This window comes from Solea solea, chromosome 17 (assembly GCF_958295425.1).
Source record: "Solea solea chromosome 17, fSolSol10.1, whole genome shotgun sequence".
Taxonomy (NCBI): Eukaryota; Metazoa; Chordata; class Actinopteri; order Pleuronectiformes; family Soleidae; genus Solea; species Solea solea.
Window position 1 is genome coordinate 20,881,877 of NC_081150.1, and position 16,320 is coordinate 20,898,196.

The following is a 16,320-nucleotide window of genomic DNA, read 5'->3' on the forward strand; positions in this document are numbered from 1 at the left end:
AGAGATAGTTTGGGCTTTTTTGAAGATGAGACTTTAACGACCTGAGACTCAGACGATCGCTGTGAGTGGAAACATCGCAGAAATCAACTCTACGCGCTCAGATTTACGTCTACGATGTCTACAGAACACGTTCACGTCATTATCTCACTGTGAGACAGGAAACTGAAGTTTGTAAACCACTCACTCTCCCACACCAAAGCCCGTAGAGAAAACCAGTGATTTTAACGTCACACACACACAGTTGTTGATCCACTGCTGCCTCCATCACTAAGTTCAAATGTCTGATTTCGTCACTTCGCCTTTTGATATCCTTCATTTGGATTTACTTCAGTGACACAAAGTGACACTGATTTTCTCTATGGGCTTTGGTGTGGGAGAGTGAGTGCTTTACAAACTTCAGTTTCCTGTTGGAAAAGTCTGTGTCACAGTGAGATAAAGACGTGAACGTGTTCTTAAAGATATCGTACATTTAAACTGACGTAGATTAGTCTTTGCTAAGTGGCTAAAACAGGACATTAAGTGTTCCAGTTTGTCCTGATAAACGGACACGTGTCTTAAAGTCCATTCCGTCTCCAAACATTTCCATAATTTCCTCGTGTCCTCACTGACAGACACTTTTATGATCTGAGACTCTGATGTGTTCACGTTCTCAGACGTGATCACGTTACTTCGTTGGAGGCAGATTAAGGAAAGATTGTCTGAGTCAGAGGAGCGGAGGTCGAAAATGTCCCGACCCTCTTTTATTCCCAGAGGACGAGTCGAGCGTTTTGAAATGTCTGGACTCTGTGATTCCCACAGGAGCTTCCTTCACGACTCATTTTTCTCACAGCAAACGTCAAGTCACGTGACCTGTGACGGGGGAGGAGCTTCACACGGGACAACCATCATAAAAGTGTGTACAAATCAACAAACATGGACATTTTTATGCGTTTATGCTGTAAAGATTGACGACACTACACTGTGTGATGGTGAAGTTATTTTTAAATATCTTGTTTTGTTTAATTCTGTGAAAATCTTTCTAACTTTACTTCACTCACAACCTTTGGGTCACGTAACTTGTGCTAGATGGAAAAATAAAAACTGGACGAAACGGGAAACGCTCGTTTTAGGTTTTAATTTTATATTTAGTTAAAACCATCACAGGTTCTCTCTGAGGTTTCACCACCAAACGTTTAAAACGTCTCTAGTTCTGAAAATGCTGATTTTCCCATGATTCAGTTTCAGAAGACATTTTTAAATTCTGAAACACGGTCGTGTCGATACAAAATTAAACTTAAGTGAAATTAAAATGTTTCTGTGTTTACGTCGTCTTTTGGCGTCAAAACTGGAAATGACGTCACACTCAAGTTAAGTTTGTATCAAAACTACAAAAGTCAGGATATTCGCCGCTTAATGTTAGCATTATACCTAGGCTAACTTGTAGCTAATAACACAGTTATTTCATATGTAAACACAGACACTAGCGCTAAAGCTTTTAAAACTTGTAAAAATTAGCATCAAATCTCTCAAATATATTTCCGCTTCTGTGAGCTTACAAAGGAAACAGAAGAGCTAATTTTGCTAATGCTACACAGAATTTTTAAATTTTCTTTTAAATATGTCAAAAAATATTGTATTGACATAAAAAAAAAAAGAATTCCAGGGTTTCTGAGGGAGGAGCCTTTGTTTTGCTAGCTTTTCTGCATTTACTTTACCCGAACTTTAACTTCACACAAAACACAATTCAAATCTGTTGCGTGACTGAGGCTAACGCTAACACACCGGAGACATGGAGATTTTACAAAAGTCATGACGTTGTTTTAATAACAAATTTCCAGTACCCGCTGCCCCCGAGCCGTAGGACATTTTTTACAACTACAAACTATACGATAAACGCCGGCCGTGTTTGATGGTGAAAAGAAACAGCGCCCCCTCCTCTCTTTAGGTAGAAACACGCGGAAATTACACAAATAAATTATCCCAAGAGGTCGACTGGATTGATTTTTTTATGTAAAATATATAAAAAAATGACTACCAATATATAAATAAACTAAACATTAATTACACAAATCAGGTCCAAAAATACCTAAAACTTTCTTAAGAACTTTAAAGAGTAACGATAAAAATAAAACATAAAAAAATATGTGAAATCTGCTCCACACAAAAAACAGAAAAGTAGCTGAACTGCTCCTTTAATGACGTCATGTTTGTGTGAGTGGACGATCTGAACCCTGGTCGACTCCACAGACTCTCAGCAGAACCAGAACCATGAGCGTCGCGGCTCAGTCCACTCAGACACTGTTTCAACATCACACACAGTGACACAATGAAGCCCAGCTGTCTCACACACACACACACACACACACACACACAGATGAGAGGGTGAGGAGGAGGAGGGAGAGATATTTACGGTCAATGGTGACGCCGGTCTCTGGCTTGTGGTCTTTGCTCGACACCTGCCAGATGTCGAAGGCCTCGGAGGGGGAGTCTGGGAGGAGGCGGAACATGAGGATGATGGTGTAGGCGTGAGGAAGACCTTCAGGATGGATGTCTCTGTGTCCACGAGACAAGGAGACACAGGACGTGAGGAGGAGGAGGAGACAGGGAGGAAATACATGACAGAGAGAGAAATAGTTCACTGTGACTGACGCAGATTCATAGTCATAGTTCAGGGTTTTCATGGCTGCCAGTGAGTCTGCGATATCTTTAAGAACATGTTCACGTCACATCTCACAGTGAGACAGAAGTCTGTAAACCACTCACTCTCCCACACCAAAGCCCATAGAGAAAACCAGTGATTTTAGCTCGCGGGGACACAGGAGCTGCTGGTCTACTGCTGCCTCGTGTGGTCACTTTGTGTCACTGAGGTCAATCCAAATGAAAGATTTTAAATGCCGAATTAACAAAGTAAGACATTAGAACTTAGTGACGGAGGCAGCAGTGGATCAACAACTCCTGTGTGTGTGATGTTAAAATCACTGATTTCTCTATGGGCTTTGGTGTGAGAGAGTGAGTGGTTTATAAACTTCAGTTTCCTGTTGGAAAAGTCTGTCTAACAGTGAGATGAAGACGTGAACGTGTTCTTAAAGACGTCGGAGTATTAAACGGACGTAGATTTTGTTGTTACGTAACTCAAATCTGGCCGCCACTTTGTTTTCACTGAGAGTGATGGTTCTCAGCAGCAGGGGGCGCTCACAGTGCAGTTAATGCATATGTTTATTTTTTCCACTTCTGGTATTGTTTCAGTTGTTGTATAAGATCAGGATGATTTTCATTTAGCACCAAAATCAGCTTATACAGAACTTCTGTTTCTTTGTTGAAGCTCTTTTTTAAAAACTGGTTTAAAAATAACCTCATTTAGCGACTAAATGGAACAGGAGCCGCAGTCAAACTCACGTGGTGGGCTGCGTCAGGAAGGCGTTCTTGTGGAGTCTGTACGCGGTGTAGCTGTTGAAGGAGCCCGTCTCCATGGAAACGCCTTTGACTGTACCATAGTTCTTCTCCGTCAGGTTGAAGGCCTCGAGCATCCTGAAGCCTGTAACGCGACAAAAATCAGGAGGTTTGTTGTTGAAATGAGACGCAGGACATTTGACGACAGCGGCTGAGTTAACGTCGTGTTTTTACCCGGTGACGTGAATCCATTCAGGAAGATCAGAGGACAGGCTGAGGAGCGAGAGAGAGGAACAACCATCAAAACTCAACGATCAACATTCAAACTCCTGTTTCTCTGTGTCGTCAGAACTCTCGGAAACTCACACGACGTCGCCGTTTCACAGATAAACGTGACCAGGTTTTCTTTGATGGTGGCGAAAGCGTCAAAGTCGTCCACGACGAACACGTGTCTGTCGCTGGGTTTGCTGCCGATCTCCTGCAGCTCCACAAAGTCCACGTCTGCGACGCCGATGGCGAACACGCTGTAACCTGCGAACACAGACGCCGGCGGGTTAGCGAGGCGACACGGCGAGCGCGCGTTTCCACCGGCACCTGACCTCCATGAGTGTCATACCTGCGTGCTGCAGACTGGCGGCGCTCTTCTTCACCTCGTCCTGAGAACGTCCGTCTGTGATGGTGACCACAATCTTGGGGACGTTCCTTCTCATTCCGTTCTCCAGTGAAAAGGCCTTTTCGTAGGTGTGCTTCAGAGCCACGCCTACTCCACACAGAGAAACATCCGTCACATGGTTTGTTTGACTGCAACAAACGTTTCACGTTAGTGTGCGACACATGTGATCCCACCTGTCTTTGTGTTTCCTCCTTGGTAGCGGACGTGATGAAGCGCCGACATGGCGATGCCTTTGTCTTTGTACGCGTTTAGCCTGAACTCCGTCTTTGCGTTGTCGCTGTACTGCACAAACGACACCTGTGCCGAGACACAGTGCTAACGTTAGCAAGACCCTGTTTCTTCTCCCGCACCAGCGTATGAAAAAATGCTAACCTGGAATTCATTTTTTTTTTTTTTTTTTCTTAAATAGGCAAATTCTAAAACAGTAATCAGTCGCTCATTACATGGACGTGGCTAAAAACTAGCATGATTATTAAAGTTGTGCTGCTGTGAAAGGTGTTTAATCATCGTGGAAACGGTGTTTGATGTTAGCAGCACTGATACTGATCCACCTGGATACTGTTGCAGTTTGCAGTCGTACAAAGTTAGCAACTACAGTGGCAGATACCATAACAGCAAGAGTCGTGGCAAGCTAGCAGCAACAGTAGCAGAAAGGAAGCAACAAGAGTAGTAGCTTCAATAGAAGCAAAAGTACCAGCAAGTTAGCAGCTACAATAGCGGCAACTTTGCAACTACATGAGCCCCTACAATGGCGGCGAGCAGCAGCAAAAATAGCAAGCTAGCAGCCACAGTATCAGCTACAACAGCAACAAGATAGCAATCACAGAAGTAGCTTCAATAGAAGCAACAGCACTAGCAAGTTAGGGGCTACAATAGCAACAAACAGCAGCAGCAAGCAGCTAATTACAACAACAGTAGCCCCTACAGTGGCAGCTAAAGTAGCAGCATGCTAGCAGGTACAGTACCAGCTACAACAAGTAGCAGCTAGTTATCAACCACAGAAATAGCTTCAATAGAAGCAACAGTACAAGCAAGCTAGCAGCTAAAGTAGCAGCTGAGTAAGGTTTAATTTTGGTGTCTGTTTTATTTGATATAATCTTTGACATTTGTTTGTTTGATGGCGTCGTCGTTTGTCTCTCGTTCGTCTCTGCGCTCATTTCCAAACGCATCTTTACTTCTTTAATTATGTGAATTAAATGATTTCAACAACTGACTTTATTATGGAATAGTTTTTTAAAAACAAACAAACAAACAAACAAACCTGCATTCCTGAAGGTCCGACGATATCGAAAGCTCCGACCATGTCTGAGACAAAGTGAATGACTTTGGTGAAACTGTCCTCACCGATGCTCCAGGAGCCGTCGATGAGGAAAACCACGTCTGCTTTGGCTCCTTTACAAACTGAAGAGGGAAAAACAAACAAACAAACAAACAAACAAACGATGATGTTAATGTGCTTTACGCTCACACACACAGACACACCTGCAGAGAAAATGCCGTCATCACACTGCATCGTTATTGTTTGAGAGTCGAGGAACATTAAAAATAAATGGTGAAACAAAACAAAACAACTGAAGAAATGATGTCACGTGACCACACGTCGTAATCATGTGTTTAATATGATTTTTGGATGAAAAGGTAAAAGAAAAACCAAAGAACATTTGGTGAGCAGAAGGTGTAACGATAAAGATCTCACAATAATTGCTGTTATCATCGTCTCTGATCTTTCTTCACTCATTAAAACCATTTGATTCAAACTGAACCGTGCAGAAATATCATCATTATAATTATTATTTATGTCATTTAATCTGGCGTGTCAAAGTTGTTTGTTCCCCCTGCCGTGAACCCCATGAGCACATGTGTTCATGATTTATGCAGAAAACTGTTCAAATCATCGCTGCAGCCAAACGAGTCCATGTGTGTTTTAACAAGCGTTAAAGTGACCGTGTGTGTGTGTGTGTGTGTGTGTGTGTGTGTGCTTCCTGGGACAGATTTAATCTACGATATCTTCAGAACGTGTTTCACGTCTTTATGTCATTGTGAGACAGACTTTTCCAACAGGAAACTGAAGTTTGTAAACCACTCACTCTCCCACACCAAAGCCCATAGAGAAAATCAGTGATTTTAGCTACCAGGGACACAGGAGCTGCTGGTCTACTGCTGCCTCGTGTGGTCACTTTGTGTCACTGAGGTTGATCTGAGTGAAGGTTTTCAAAAGCCAAATTGACAAAATAAGTCATTAGAACTTAGTGATGGAGGCAGCAGTGGATCAACAACTCCTGTGTGTGTGATGTTAAAATCACTGATTTTCTCTATGGGCTTTGGTGTGGGAGAGTGAGTGGTTTACGAACTTCAGTTTCCTGATGGAAAAGTCTCTCTCACAGTGAGATAAGGACGTGAAACATGTTCTTAAAGTATCACAGACCTTAGTGTAATCTTTTTTCTAACCTTACCTCTAGGGGGCGCTAAACTATCACTAACAGCAGGGAAACACAGTTTAGCCACTTAACTAAAGACGTACCGTGAGATAAAGACGTGAACATGTTCTTAAGATATCGAAGACTTAAACTGGTGTGAAGTCTTTTGTCAAGAGGCTAAAATGCTCTTTATTTGCATCAATTAAAAAACAGACTGAATTATTATTATTATTATTATTTGTATTATTATGATTATTAATAATCATAATAATAATAATAATAATAATAATAATAATAATAATGCTGCAGCAGCTTCTGTAACAAACGTGAACATGGATTTACAGTCCATCAACAGACGTTGATGGACTGTACCATCTCGCTCTTACCTGCCCACGCGGGGGGGATGGTGGGTGGAGGCACGGGCGTTGGTGGGAGTGTAGGAGCAGGAGTGGGCTTCACCACTGTGACAAAGCAAAGGCAGAGTCAGTGTGTTTTTGATAAAGAAACAGTTTTGGACGATGGTTGAAATCTCAGCTGACTCACGTGTCCTCTCTTTGGCGCTGACCCCGGGTCCCTCCAGGTTGGGCGTCTGGACGAAGACGGTGGCCGTGTACAGAGCGTCGGGGGACAGACCGTCAAAGCAGTACTGAGGGACACCAGCAGGGATGGTGATCTCCTGCTGTCCTCGACTGGATGCTGCACACCACAGGCAAACATGAGATCAGATTAGATTAGATTTGACTAACGCAGAAGGGTCAGAGGTCAGGGGTCAAAAAGCCAGAAAAATTGAAAATAAGCAATTAAATCAAATCTAAACTGGATTATAAAATGTAGACGAGATTAAACTTTCTTAATCCCATACAGAAGCAGAAGTGACAGATACATAAAATAATGAAATATGGCAAATATAGAGTAAAAAAATGTGTTTTTATTTTATAAGAGTAAATAAAGAATTATAACATTGTTTTACTTAAACCACCAAAACTGCTTTAAATCCTCTCAACAGGAAGCAGAAGGTTCTTCAACAGGAAGTCGCCTAAATAGCTAAACCCAACAGGAAGTCGTCTATTTTGAATCCATATCAATCCGTGACATAGTTTAACAAACTCGTCCCACAGATTTAATGCGATCAACTTTACTCTGCGCACTCGTAAACGCCTTGGAAGTGAAACATGAAGGGCGTGGCCAAAGGGGCATGGCAGCAAATTTTGCTGATTGGTCACAAAACTGCGATAACTCGGCTGAACGTAGTTGTATCATCACCAAAATCCTCATCTACGTCTGGCATCCCGTCTTTGAGACATCTACGTGTCTAAAAGGTGAGTGTAGTCACAGCGCCACCTACTGGCAACAGGGAGGAAGTGTTGAGTAAAATATACTGTATATCATTTGATTTACATGTAATTTTAGGGGTGTGGTCTACACTTGCTATACTCCAGCATAGTGTATTATTAGTGGCCTCTGTTTGGCACCACCCAGTGTCCACGGGAAGTAACTGCAGCTCGAGTGCTAGTTTTAACTGTAACAAGAAAAATACAAGAAAAGAAAAATATGGGAAAGTTCATATCTAAATAAATAAATGTTTCCTATTCAAAACACTAGATTAAATTATTCGTCGTCGTCCTGTTTGGTTTCCAAGCAGAGGAACACAAATAAAAAAAGCGCTGCTCGAGTCTCAGACCCGACGCCTGACCCTTTTTCCAGTGAAGTGTTTACATCCCAGCGCTCCTGCTCTGTGACATATTCATCATAAGGTTTCATATTTACACGGAGCGCCACGGTCGGCACAAACAAACAAAAGCATGTTTATTGCAGAGAACGCTGCCACAGATGATGGAGTGACTTTCTCATGATTGGATCTCTGGTTAGAATCATGCGACACATCACAGGGTTCAGGGATTATGTCTCATCTTCTGTCCTGAAGACTGAGCCACTGCTCTGGAGTCAGTCTGACCAGGAATCTGAGTGAAGGTTTTCAAAAGCCAGGTGACAAAATAAGACATTTGAACTTAGTGATGAAGGCAGCAGTGGATCAACAACTCCTGTGTGTGTGATGTTAAAATCACTGATTTCTCTATGGGCTTTGGTGTCGGAGAGTGAGTGGTTTTACAAACAGTGAAATAAAGACGTGAACATGTTCTTAAGACGTCATAGATTAGGTGAGTCTTATGTTAAATGCTTTAAAACAGCAGGGGGCGCTCACAACTGAACCATCCCTTAAATATGACTTAAATCACACACACACACACACACACACACACACACAGGTCATTGAGACACACATGAGAACAGACACTTGTTGGACAGGTGAAGGACGTCGTCTGTGTCACATTTGCTCCGGCAAAACGTGCTAATGATTACCAAAGAGATGTTTCATTACCGATGCTGCAAACTCACATCCAGGTGTGAATCTGAACCAGATGAGAATCAAAGACTCTGCGGTGTGTTTGTAAAGGATGTAAAACACACACACACACAGACACGGGCGTGCACGTTAAAGCTCGGACGTCGGCTGCTTTTAAATCTCTGCCAAAACTTCCATCGAGTAATAATCACAAAGACGACGCCTGGAGATAAACAGGAAAATAAAAAAGCTCCATCTGATAAACGCCACAGAGATGACTTCATCTGAGACTAAGAGACATCTGGTTTATCACACGTTATCACGTCCATCAGGGTCCCACTGAGGACACACCGCTGAGGACACACCACAGTCTTCAGGGTCCCACTGAGGACACACCACCGTCCTCAGGGTCCCACTAAGGACACACCGCTGAGGACACACCACCGTTCTCAGGGTCCCCCTGAGGACACACCGCTAAGGACACACCACCGTTCTCAGGGTCCCACTGAGGACACACCACCGTCCTCAGGGTCCCACTTAGGACACACCACTGAGGACACACAACCGTCCTCAGGGTCCCACTGAGGACACACCGCTGAGGACACACCATCATCCTCAGGGTCCCACAGAGGACACACCACTGAGGACAGGGTCCCACTGAAGACACACCACTGAGGACACAACACTGAGGACACACCACTGAGGACACACCGCTGTCCTCGAGGTCCGACTGTGATTTAGCACGACAGCCAAACAAACCCCAATGTCATGTTTGGCTAAACTAGCTGCTAACGTCAACATAGATGCCATTGCACCAGCAAGAACAAATGCTAAGCTCTAACACCAATGGCAAACTACTGTCTAGCTAACTGCTGGTACAGTACTGTATTTGGCTAAATGAAATGCTAACATCAAACATGGCTGTTACAGCAGCTAGTGTAGCTAATCTGCGTTCTCCTCATGGACGGGACTTTAGCGCCCCCTTCAGTGCAGTAAAACTCATTCAAACACTTTCTCTCGCCATTTAACCACCGCTAACGTCTTCTACATCAACATCAACTTGGAACAATAAGACTGATAGTTGTGATAAATGTTGCTAATGCTCCATGTGACAGGTCTGAGGAAGTGAAGGTGTCATGTGACGCCCATGTGGGCGGAGACTTACGGTCCACAGGGTTGAGTCTGATGCGGTACGACGTCGCTGCCCGGTGAGGAGCCCATTTGATGCAGAACTTGTCGTGGTCGACGCCGTACGTCTCGATGTTGGACACGTTCAGGTCGACTGAGGACACACGGACACATTTCATCACACACGGTGTTTGTTTTTATCGCTGAACCGCTGATAACCACAGGGTCACACGTACGTGTCGTTCCCTTCCCGTTGAGCGGCGCGCTCGAGCCGCCGGTGTACTGCGCGACGACCTTGACGTCGTAGGTGGTTCCAGGCTGAAGGTTGTGCAGCGTGTACGACGTCACGTCGCCCACGAAGAAGTCGATGGGCGGATCGGAGCCTGCGGCGAAGAAGAAGAAGGAAAAAAATCCGATGAAGAAGAATTGAATGAGTAAATGTTAGGCGTGAGCAGAGAGAGAGGAGATCAGAGTCGAACTCACCGCCTGCGGGGGAGTAAATGAGTTTGTAGCCCTGGACCGGAGCGGACACCGGGTCCCAGGACACTCTGAAGCGAGTGTACCACTCGTCTGAGACCCGCAGGTTTCTGGGGCTCAGGAGACCAACTGTGCGACACAGACAATAAAACAATGAAATACTGTAGAAAATATTTAAAAAACAACACAAATAAACTCAGAAAAACAGGTGAAACCAACGTACAGGGTCAAAAGCCAAAGAGAAGAAATGTGTTTTAAAAACAGACTAATCCAGTTTCAAACAGACTCTGTCAGACCAAAACTATCAGAGCTGACTGAGGGAGCGTTTGTGTGTCTGCAGCAGCAGAGCAGGGGCGGGTGGAGGCGAGACGCTTTTAAAATCCCCATTAAACTGCTGAAAATAAACTGTCTCTGTGTCTGTAGTCCAGAATAAAACATCACAAGGGAAAGACATTTGGGGTAAATTAGGCTCTGTGTTTTTTAATCCTGGTTCTGGTTCTGGTCCTCAGGACCCCGTGTCCTGCAGGTTTTAGATGTTTCGACAAAGCTCAGCAAAATCCCAGTAATGACCCATTGATGTGAATCAGGTGTGTTGGAGCAGGGAAACATCTTAAACATGGAGGAGAGTGGGTCACCAGGATCAGGATCAGGACTGAGGGAATCTGAACGAGGGAATCCTTTTTTGAAGAAAACCTGGAAATGTTTATGGAAAATGTGAAAGTTTTGTGGAGAAAGTGAGAAACTGTCTTTGTAACTCATTGGTATTATGGTCTGTATTTGTATCAAGCTGTTCTGGTCTTGATGAGCTGCTCTACACCGCACTTTTCCTCCATTCACTCGCTGCAACATGGGCTTAAGTGTCTTTGCTCAAGGACACATGTCGACGAGCGGAGCCAGGAATTAAACCAACAACCTTCCCTAACCGCTGAGCCACCATGGCTCAATCCTAACCTGATTTTTTAATACTTTTACTTCTAAAACTTAAGTAGATTTTATATCAGAAAACGACGTTTGATCTTTAAGTAAATGTCATGAACTTTAAGACTTTCACTTTCACTTCACAATATAAAAAGTCACATAGTTGTACTTTACTCTTAAAGGACTTCATACACAGACTGGATCTAACGTGGTCAGGTGACACCGCTCCCTCACCTGTGCGTCCGTTTCCGTTGAGTTCTCCTCCCGGGCCCTCGGCGTACACGGCCTCCACGGTGATGTTGTACGGCGTGTCGGGGTTCAGGTTCTGCAGCATGGCGTTGTTTCTGTTTCCAGGGACGGTCGTCTGAGGAGGTCAGAGGTCAGAGGTGGTCAGAGGTCGTCAGACGCGGGAGGAACGTACGTACGTGTTTGTTCAGAGATCAGGTGATTTCATGTGATTTGAGTTTGTCAGTCAGTCAGTCAGACTTTCATCAGTCAGTCAGTCAGTCAGACTTTCATCAGTCCGACAGTTTAGTAGTAGTTCAGTAGTAGTTTAGTAGTAGTTTCAGTAGATGTTTTAGTAGTAGTTTAGTAGTAGTTTCAGTAGATGTTTTAGTAGTAGTTGAGTAGTAGTTTCAGTAGATGTTTTAGTAGTAGTTCAGTAGTAGTTTCGGTAGATGTTTCAGTGGTAGTTTAGTAGTAGTTCAGTAGTAGTTTCAGTCAATGTTTTAGTAGTAGTTTAGTAGTAGTTTCAGTAGATGTTTTAGTAGTAGTTTAGTAGTAGTTCAGTAGTAGTTTCAGTAGATGTTTTAGTAGAAGTTTAGTAGTAGTTTCAGATGTTTTAGTAGTAGTTTAGTAGTAGATTCAGTAGTTGTTTTAGTAGTAGTTTCAGTAGATGTTTTAGTATTAGTTTAGTAGTAGTTTCAGTAGTAGTTTAGTCGTGGTTTCAGTAGATGTTTTAGTAGTAGTTTAGTAGTGGTTTCAGTAGATGTTTTAGTAGTAGTTTCAGTAGTAGTTTCAGTAGTAGTTTAGTAGTAGTTTCAGTAGATGTTTTAGCAGTAGTTTCAGTAGATGTTTTAGTAGTAGTTTAGTAGTAGTTTCAGTAAATGCTTTAGTAGTAGTTTAGTAGATGTTTTAGTAGTAGTTTCAGTAGTAGTTTAGTAGTAGTTTCAGTAGATGTTTTAGTAGTAGTTTCAGTAGATGTTTTAGTAGTAGTTTCAGTAGTAGTTTAGTAGTAGTTTCAGTAGATGTTTTAGTAGTAGTTTAGTAGTAGTTTAGTAGTAGTTCAGTAGTAGTTTCAGTAGATGTTTTAGTAGAAGTTTAGTAGTAGTTTCAGATGTTTTAGTAGTAGATTCAGTAGATGTTTTAGTAGTAGTTTCAGTAGATGTTTTAGTATTAGTTTAGTAGTAGTTTCAGTAGTAGTTTAGTCGTGGTTTCAGTAGATGTTTTAGTAGTAGTTTAGTAGTGGTTTTAGTAGATGTTTTAGTAGTAGTTTCAGTAGTAGTTTAGTAGTAGTTTCAGTAGATGTTTTAGTAGTAGTTTCAGTAGATGTTTTAGTAGTAGTTTCAGTAGTAGTTTAGTAGTAGTTTCAGTAGATGTTTTAGTAGTAGTTTCAGTAGATGTTTTAGTAGTAGTTTCAGTAGATGTTCCAGTAGTAGTTTAGTAGTAGTTTCAGTAGATGTTTTAGTAGTAGTTTAGTAGTAGTTTCAGTAGATGTTTAAGTAGTAGTTTAGTAGTAGTTTCAGTAGATGTTTAAGTAGTAGTTTAGTAGTAGATTCAGTAGTAGTTCAGTAGTAGTTTAGTAGTAGTTTCAGTAGATGTTTTAGTAGTAGTTTCAGTAGATGTTTTAGTAGTAGTTTAGTAGTAGTTTCAGTAGATGTTTAAGTAGTAGTTTAGTAGTAGATTCAGTAGTAGTTCAGTAGTAGTTTAGTAGTAGTTTCAGTAGTAGTTTAGTAGTAGTTTCAGTAGATGTTTTAGTAGTAGTTTAGTAGTAGTTCAGTAGTAGTTTCAGTAGATGTTTTAGTAGAAGTTTAGTAGTAGTTTCAGATGTTTTAGTAGTAGATTCAGTAGATGTTTTAGTAGTAGTTTCAGTAGATGTTTTAGTATTAGTTTAGTAGTAGTTTCAGTAGTAGTTTAGTCGTGGTTTCAGTAGATGTTTTAGTAGTAGTTTAGTAGTAGTTTAGTAGTGGTTTTAGTAGATGTTTTAGTAGTAGTTTCAGTAGTAGTTTAGTAGTAGTTTCAGTAGATGTTTTAGTAGTAGTTTCAGTAGATGTTTTAGTAGTAGTTTCAGTAGTAGTTTAGTAGTAGTTTCAGTAGATGTTTTAGTAGTAGTTTCAGTAGATGTTTTAGTAGTAGTTTCAGTAGATGTTCCAGTAGTAGTTTAGTAGTAGTTTCAGTAGATGTTTTAGTAGTAGTTTAGTAGTAGTTTCAGTAGATGTTTAAGTAGTAGTTTAGTAGTAGATTCAGTAGTAGTTCAGTAGTAGTTTAGTAGTTGTTTCAGTAGATGTTTTAGTAGTAGTTTCAGTAGATGTTTTAGTAGTATTTTCAGTAGTAGTTTAGTAGTATTTTCAGTAGTAGTTTAGTAGTGGTTTTGTAGTTTCTAGGAGTCAATGGAGCAGTGAGCGGGGCGTGGACACTGGGCTTCTGCGTAATGATTGGAGGAAGTGTGTAAAAGGCTGAGCCAGTTTCCATGACTTCACTGTCTGTCGATCTGCTGTTACTGAGTGTTGTTGTTCCTGTGGAAGAAAACTCTCAGAAAGCAGAAAAAGCCTCATCTTTTACTCACACATGCTCACTTTGAATAATTGTGTTCTCATTTATAAAAGTTGAAACACTTTTCATCGCCGTCGTCCCTCGGCCGCAGACAGACTGACTCACTGACGACAGGTGCTTTGCTAACAAGAGGAAACGCAGCTGCACTGACTCCGCCCCCTAAACGTGACTCCAACTCGTTATTGGAGACATTAATAACGTTATTATGGCCCAGAGTGTTTTAAGCTGTTTGTTTAAACGAGGCTGTAATTGTTCTCGCTAATCTCTGATTTATGACCCGACAGAGCCAAAGGAATTCTGGGATGTGACGACACTGCATAGTTTTCGTGGAACATCACAGTGAATGGTGAATGGGAAGAGACAAAAAATACAACATGTCATCATTGATAATGTCTGTATGAAGGATTTATCTCACTCTGTGAGCTAAATCAGCGATTGTACAGGAGCTGCTGGTCCTCTGCTGCCTCGTGTGGTCACTGTGTGTCACTGAAGTAAATCCCACTGAAGGATTTTAAAAGCCGAATTGACAAAATAAGACATTTGAACTTAGTGATGGAGGCAGCAGTGGATCAACAACTCCTGTGTGCTGTGATGTTAAAATCACTGATTTTCTCTCTGGGGTTTGGTGTGGGAGAGTGAGTGGTTTAATGAACAGCAAACATAAAAACTATTTCCTCATATACTGTTTATATTAATGCTACCTAATGTTGTCAGACTCACAAACTCAGTGATGGGGTCTCCGGTCATGGGGGCGTAGGCGATCTTGTACTGTCTCACCGGTCCCTCAGCGTGATCCCAGCCGATGGTGAGGGTGTTGGTGGTGGCGTCAAACACGCGCATGTTCCTGGGACCACCGCGTGGCACTGCAGCAGAAACACAGCACACTCACAGATATTTCATCTACACTTTTTTTTGGCCATTTCATCAAAAAGTGGCAAATACAGCCGGATAGAAGCAATCCCCTCGTGTTATATGAAGATCTGACATAAAGATATCACTCGGTCACAAGTCTACGATGTCTTCAGAACACGTTCACGTCTTTATCTCACTGTTAGACAGACTTTTCCAACAGGAAACTGAAGTTTGTAAACCACTCACTCTCCCAAACCAAAGCCCACAGAGAAAATCAGTGATTTTAGCTCACGGGGACACAGGAGCTGCTGGTCTACTGCTGCCTCGTGTGGTCACTTTGTGTCACTGAGGGAAGTCTGAGTGAAGGATTTCAAATGCCGTATTTTACAAAGTAAGACATTTGAACTTAGTGATGGAGGCAGCAGTGGATCAACAACTCCTGTGTGTGTGATGTTAAAATCACTGATTTTCTCTGTGGGCTTTGGTGTGGGAGAGTGAGTGGTTTACAAACTTCAGTTTCCTGTTGGAAAAGTCTGTCTAACAGTGAGATAAAGACGTGAACGTGTTCTGAACATTATTGTAAACTTAACATGACGCAGATTTGATGCTAAAATAATGAGTGACAAAACTCAAACTACAACTTTACAATAAAAATGTGACATTGTGTAACACTGAAGAAACTTTAATGTCTTCTGTTGTTTCAGATGAAACGTGGGGGTTTGTTTGGATTCAGTTGTCGTTGATGGACAGAAACTCTTTACTTTGTATATCAGACCGTACACAGGACGCTCTGAGACGTAAACACTCACACACTCACACACTCACACACACACACAGACACACACACACATACGTGTTTTGCCGCTGTCCTTCACAGGCCGTCCCTCTCCGTCAGCGTACAGGGCAGAGACACTGACGGAGTACGGAGTGTCCGGGATCAGGTTGTCCAGGAACGCCGTGTTCAGGTTTCCTGGAACCAGCACCTTTGTTTTTCAGAGAAGAAGAAGAAGACTTTTGAGTTTACCTTTCAATAATTAAAACAACGAGAAACGCCAATAAACTCCAAGAAGAAGAAGAAGAAGACAAGGGTCCCAGGAGTTGTTGATCCACTGCTGCTTCCATCACTAAATTCTAATGTCTTATTTGGTCAATTCTGTATGTGAACGTCTTTGTTCAGATTGACCTCAGTGACACAAAGTGACCACACGAGGCAGCAGAGGACCAGCAGCTCCTGTGTCCCTGTGAGCTAAAATCACTGATTTTCTCTATGGACTTTGGTGTGGGAGCGTCTTATCTGCTGCTGCTGCTGTTACTGTTACTATTACTGCTGCTGCTGTTACTGTTACTGTTACTGCTGCTGTTACTGTTAC

At 42.3% G+C, this 16,320-nt stretch overlaps 1 protein-coding gene across 3 annotated transcripts in view; it reads right to left on the reverse strand.

Moving 5' to 3' along the window:
- col12a1b (collagen, type XII, alpha 1b) overlaps positions 1-16,320 on the reverse strand; it is a 111,963-nt gene that overhangs the window by 17,735 nt on the left and 77,908 nt on the right. For all 3 annotated transcript variants that reach the window (XM_058613866.1, XM_058613865.1, XM_058613868.1), the window contains 15 exons: positions 15,804-15,933; positions 14,819-14,961; positions 11,561-11,690; positions 10,415-10,537; positions 10,168-10,314; positions 9,969-10,085; positions 7,003-7,155; positions 6,846-6,920; positions 5,304-5,443; positions 4,216-4,339; positions 3,986-4,129; positions 3,736-3,900; positions 3,604-3,642; positions 3,376-3,514; positions 2,390-2,532 (listed from right to left, as the gene is read on the reverse strand). In XM_058613866.1, coding sequence (XP_058469849.1) covers positions 2,390-2,532; positions 3,376-3,514; positions 3,604-3,642; positions 3,736-3,900; positions 3,986-4,129; positions 4,216-4,339; positions 5,304-5,443; positions 6,846-6,920; positions 7,003-7,155; positions 9,969-10,085; positions 10,168-10,314; positions 10,415-10,537; positions 11,561-11,690; positions 14,819-14,961; positions 15,804-15,933 — 1,912 coding nt within the window. The remainder of the gene's footprint in view (positions 1-2,389; positions 2,533-3,375; positions 3,515-3,603; positions 3,643-3,735; positions 3,901-3,985; positions 4,130-4,215; positions 4,340-5,303; positions 5,444-6,845; positions 6,921-7,002; positions 7,156-9,968; positions 10,086-10,167; positions 10,315-10,414; positions 10,538-11,560; positions 11,691-14,818; positions 14,962-15,803; positions 15,934-16,320) is intronic.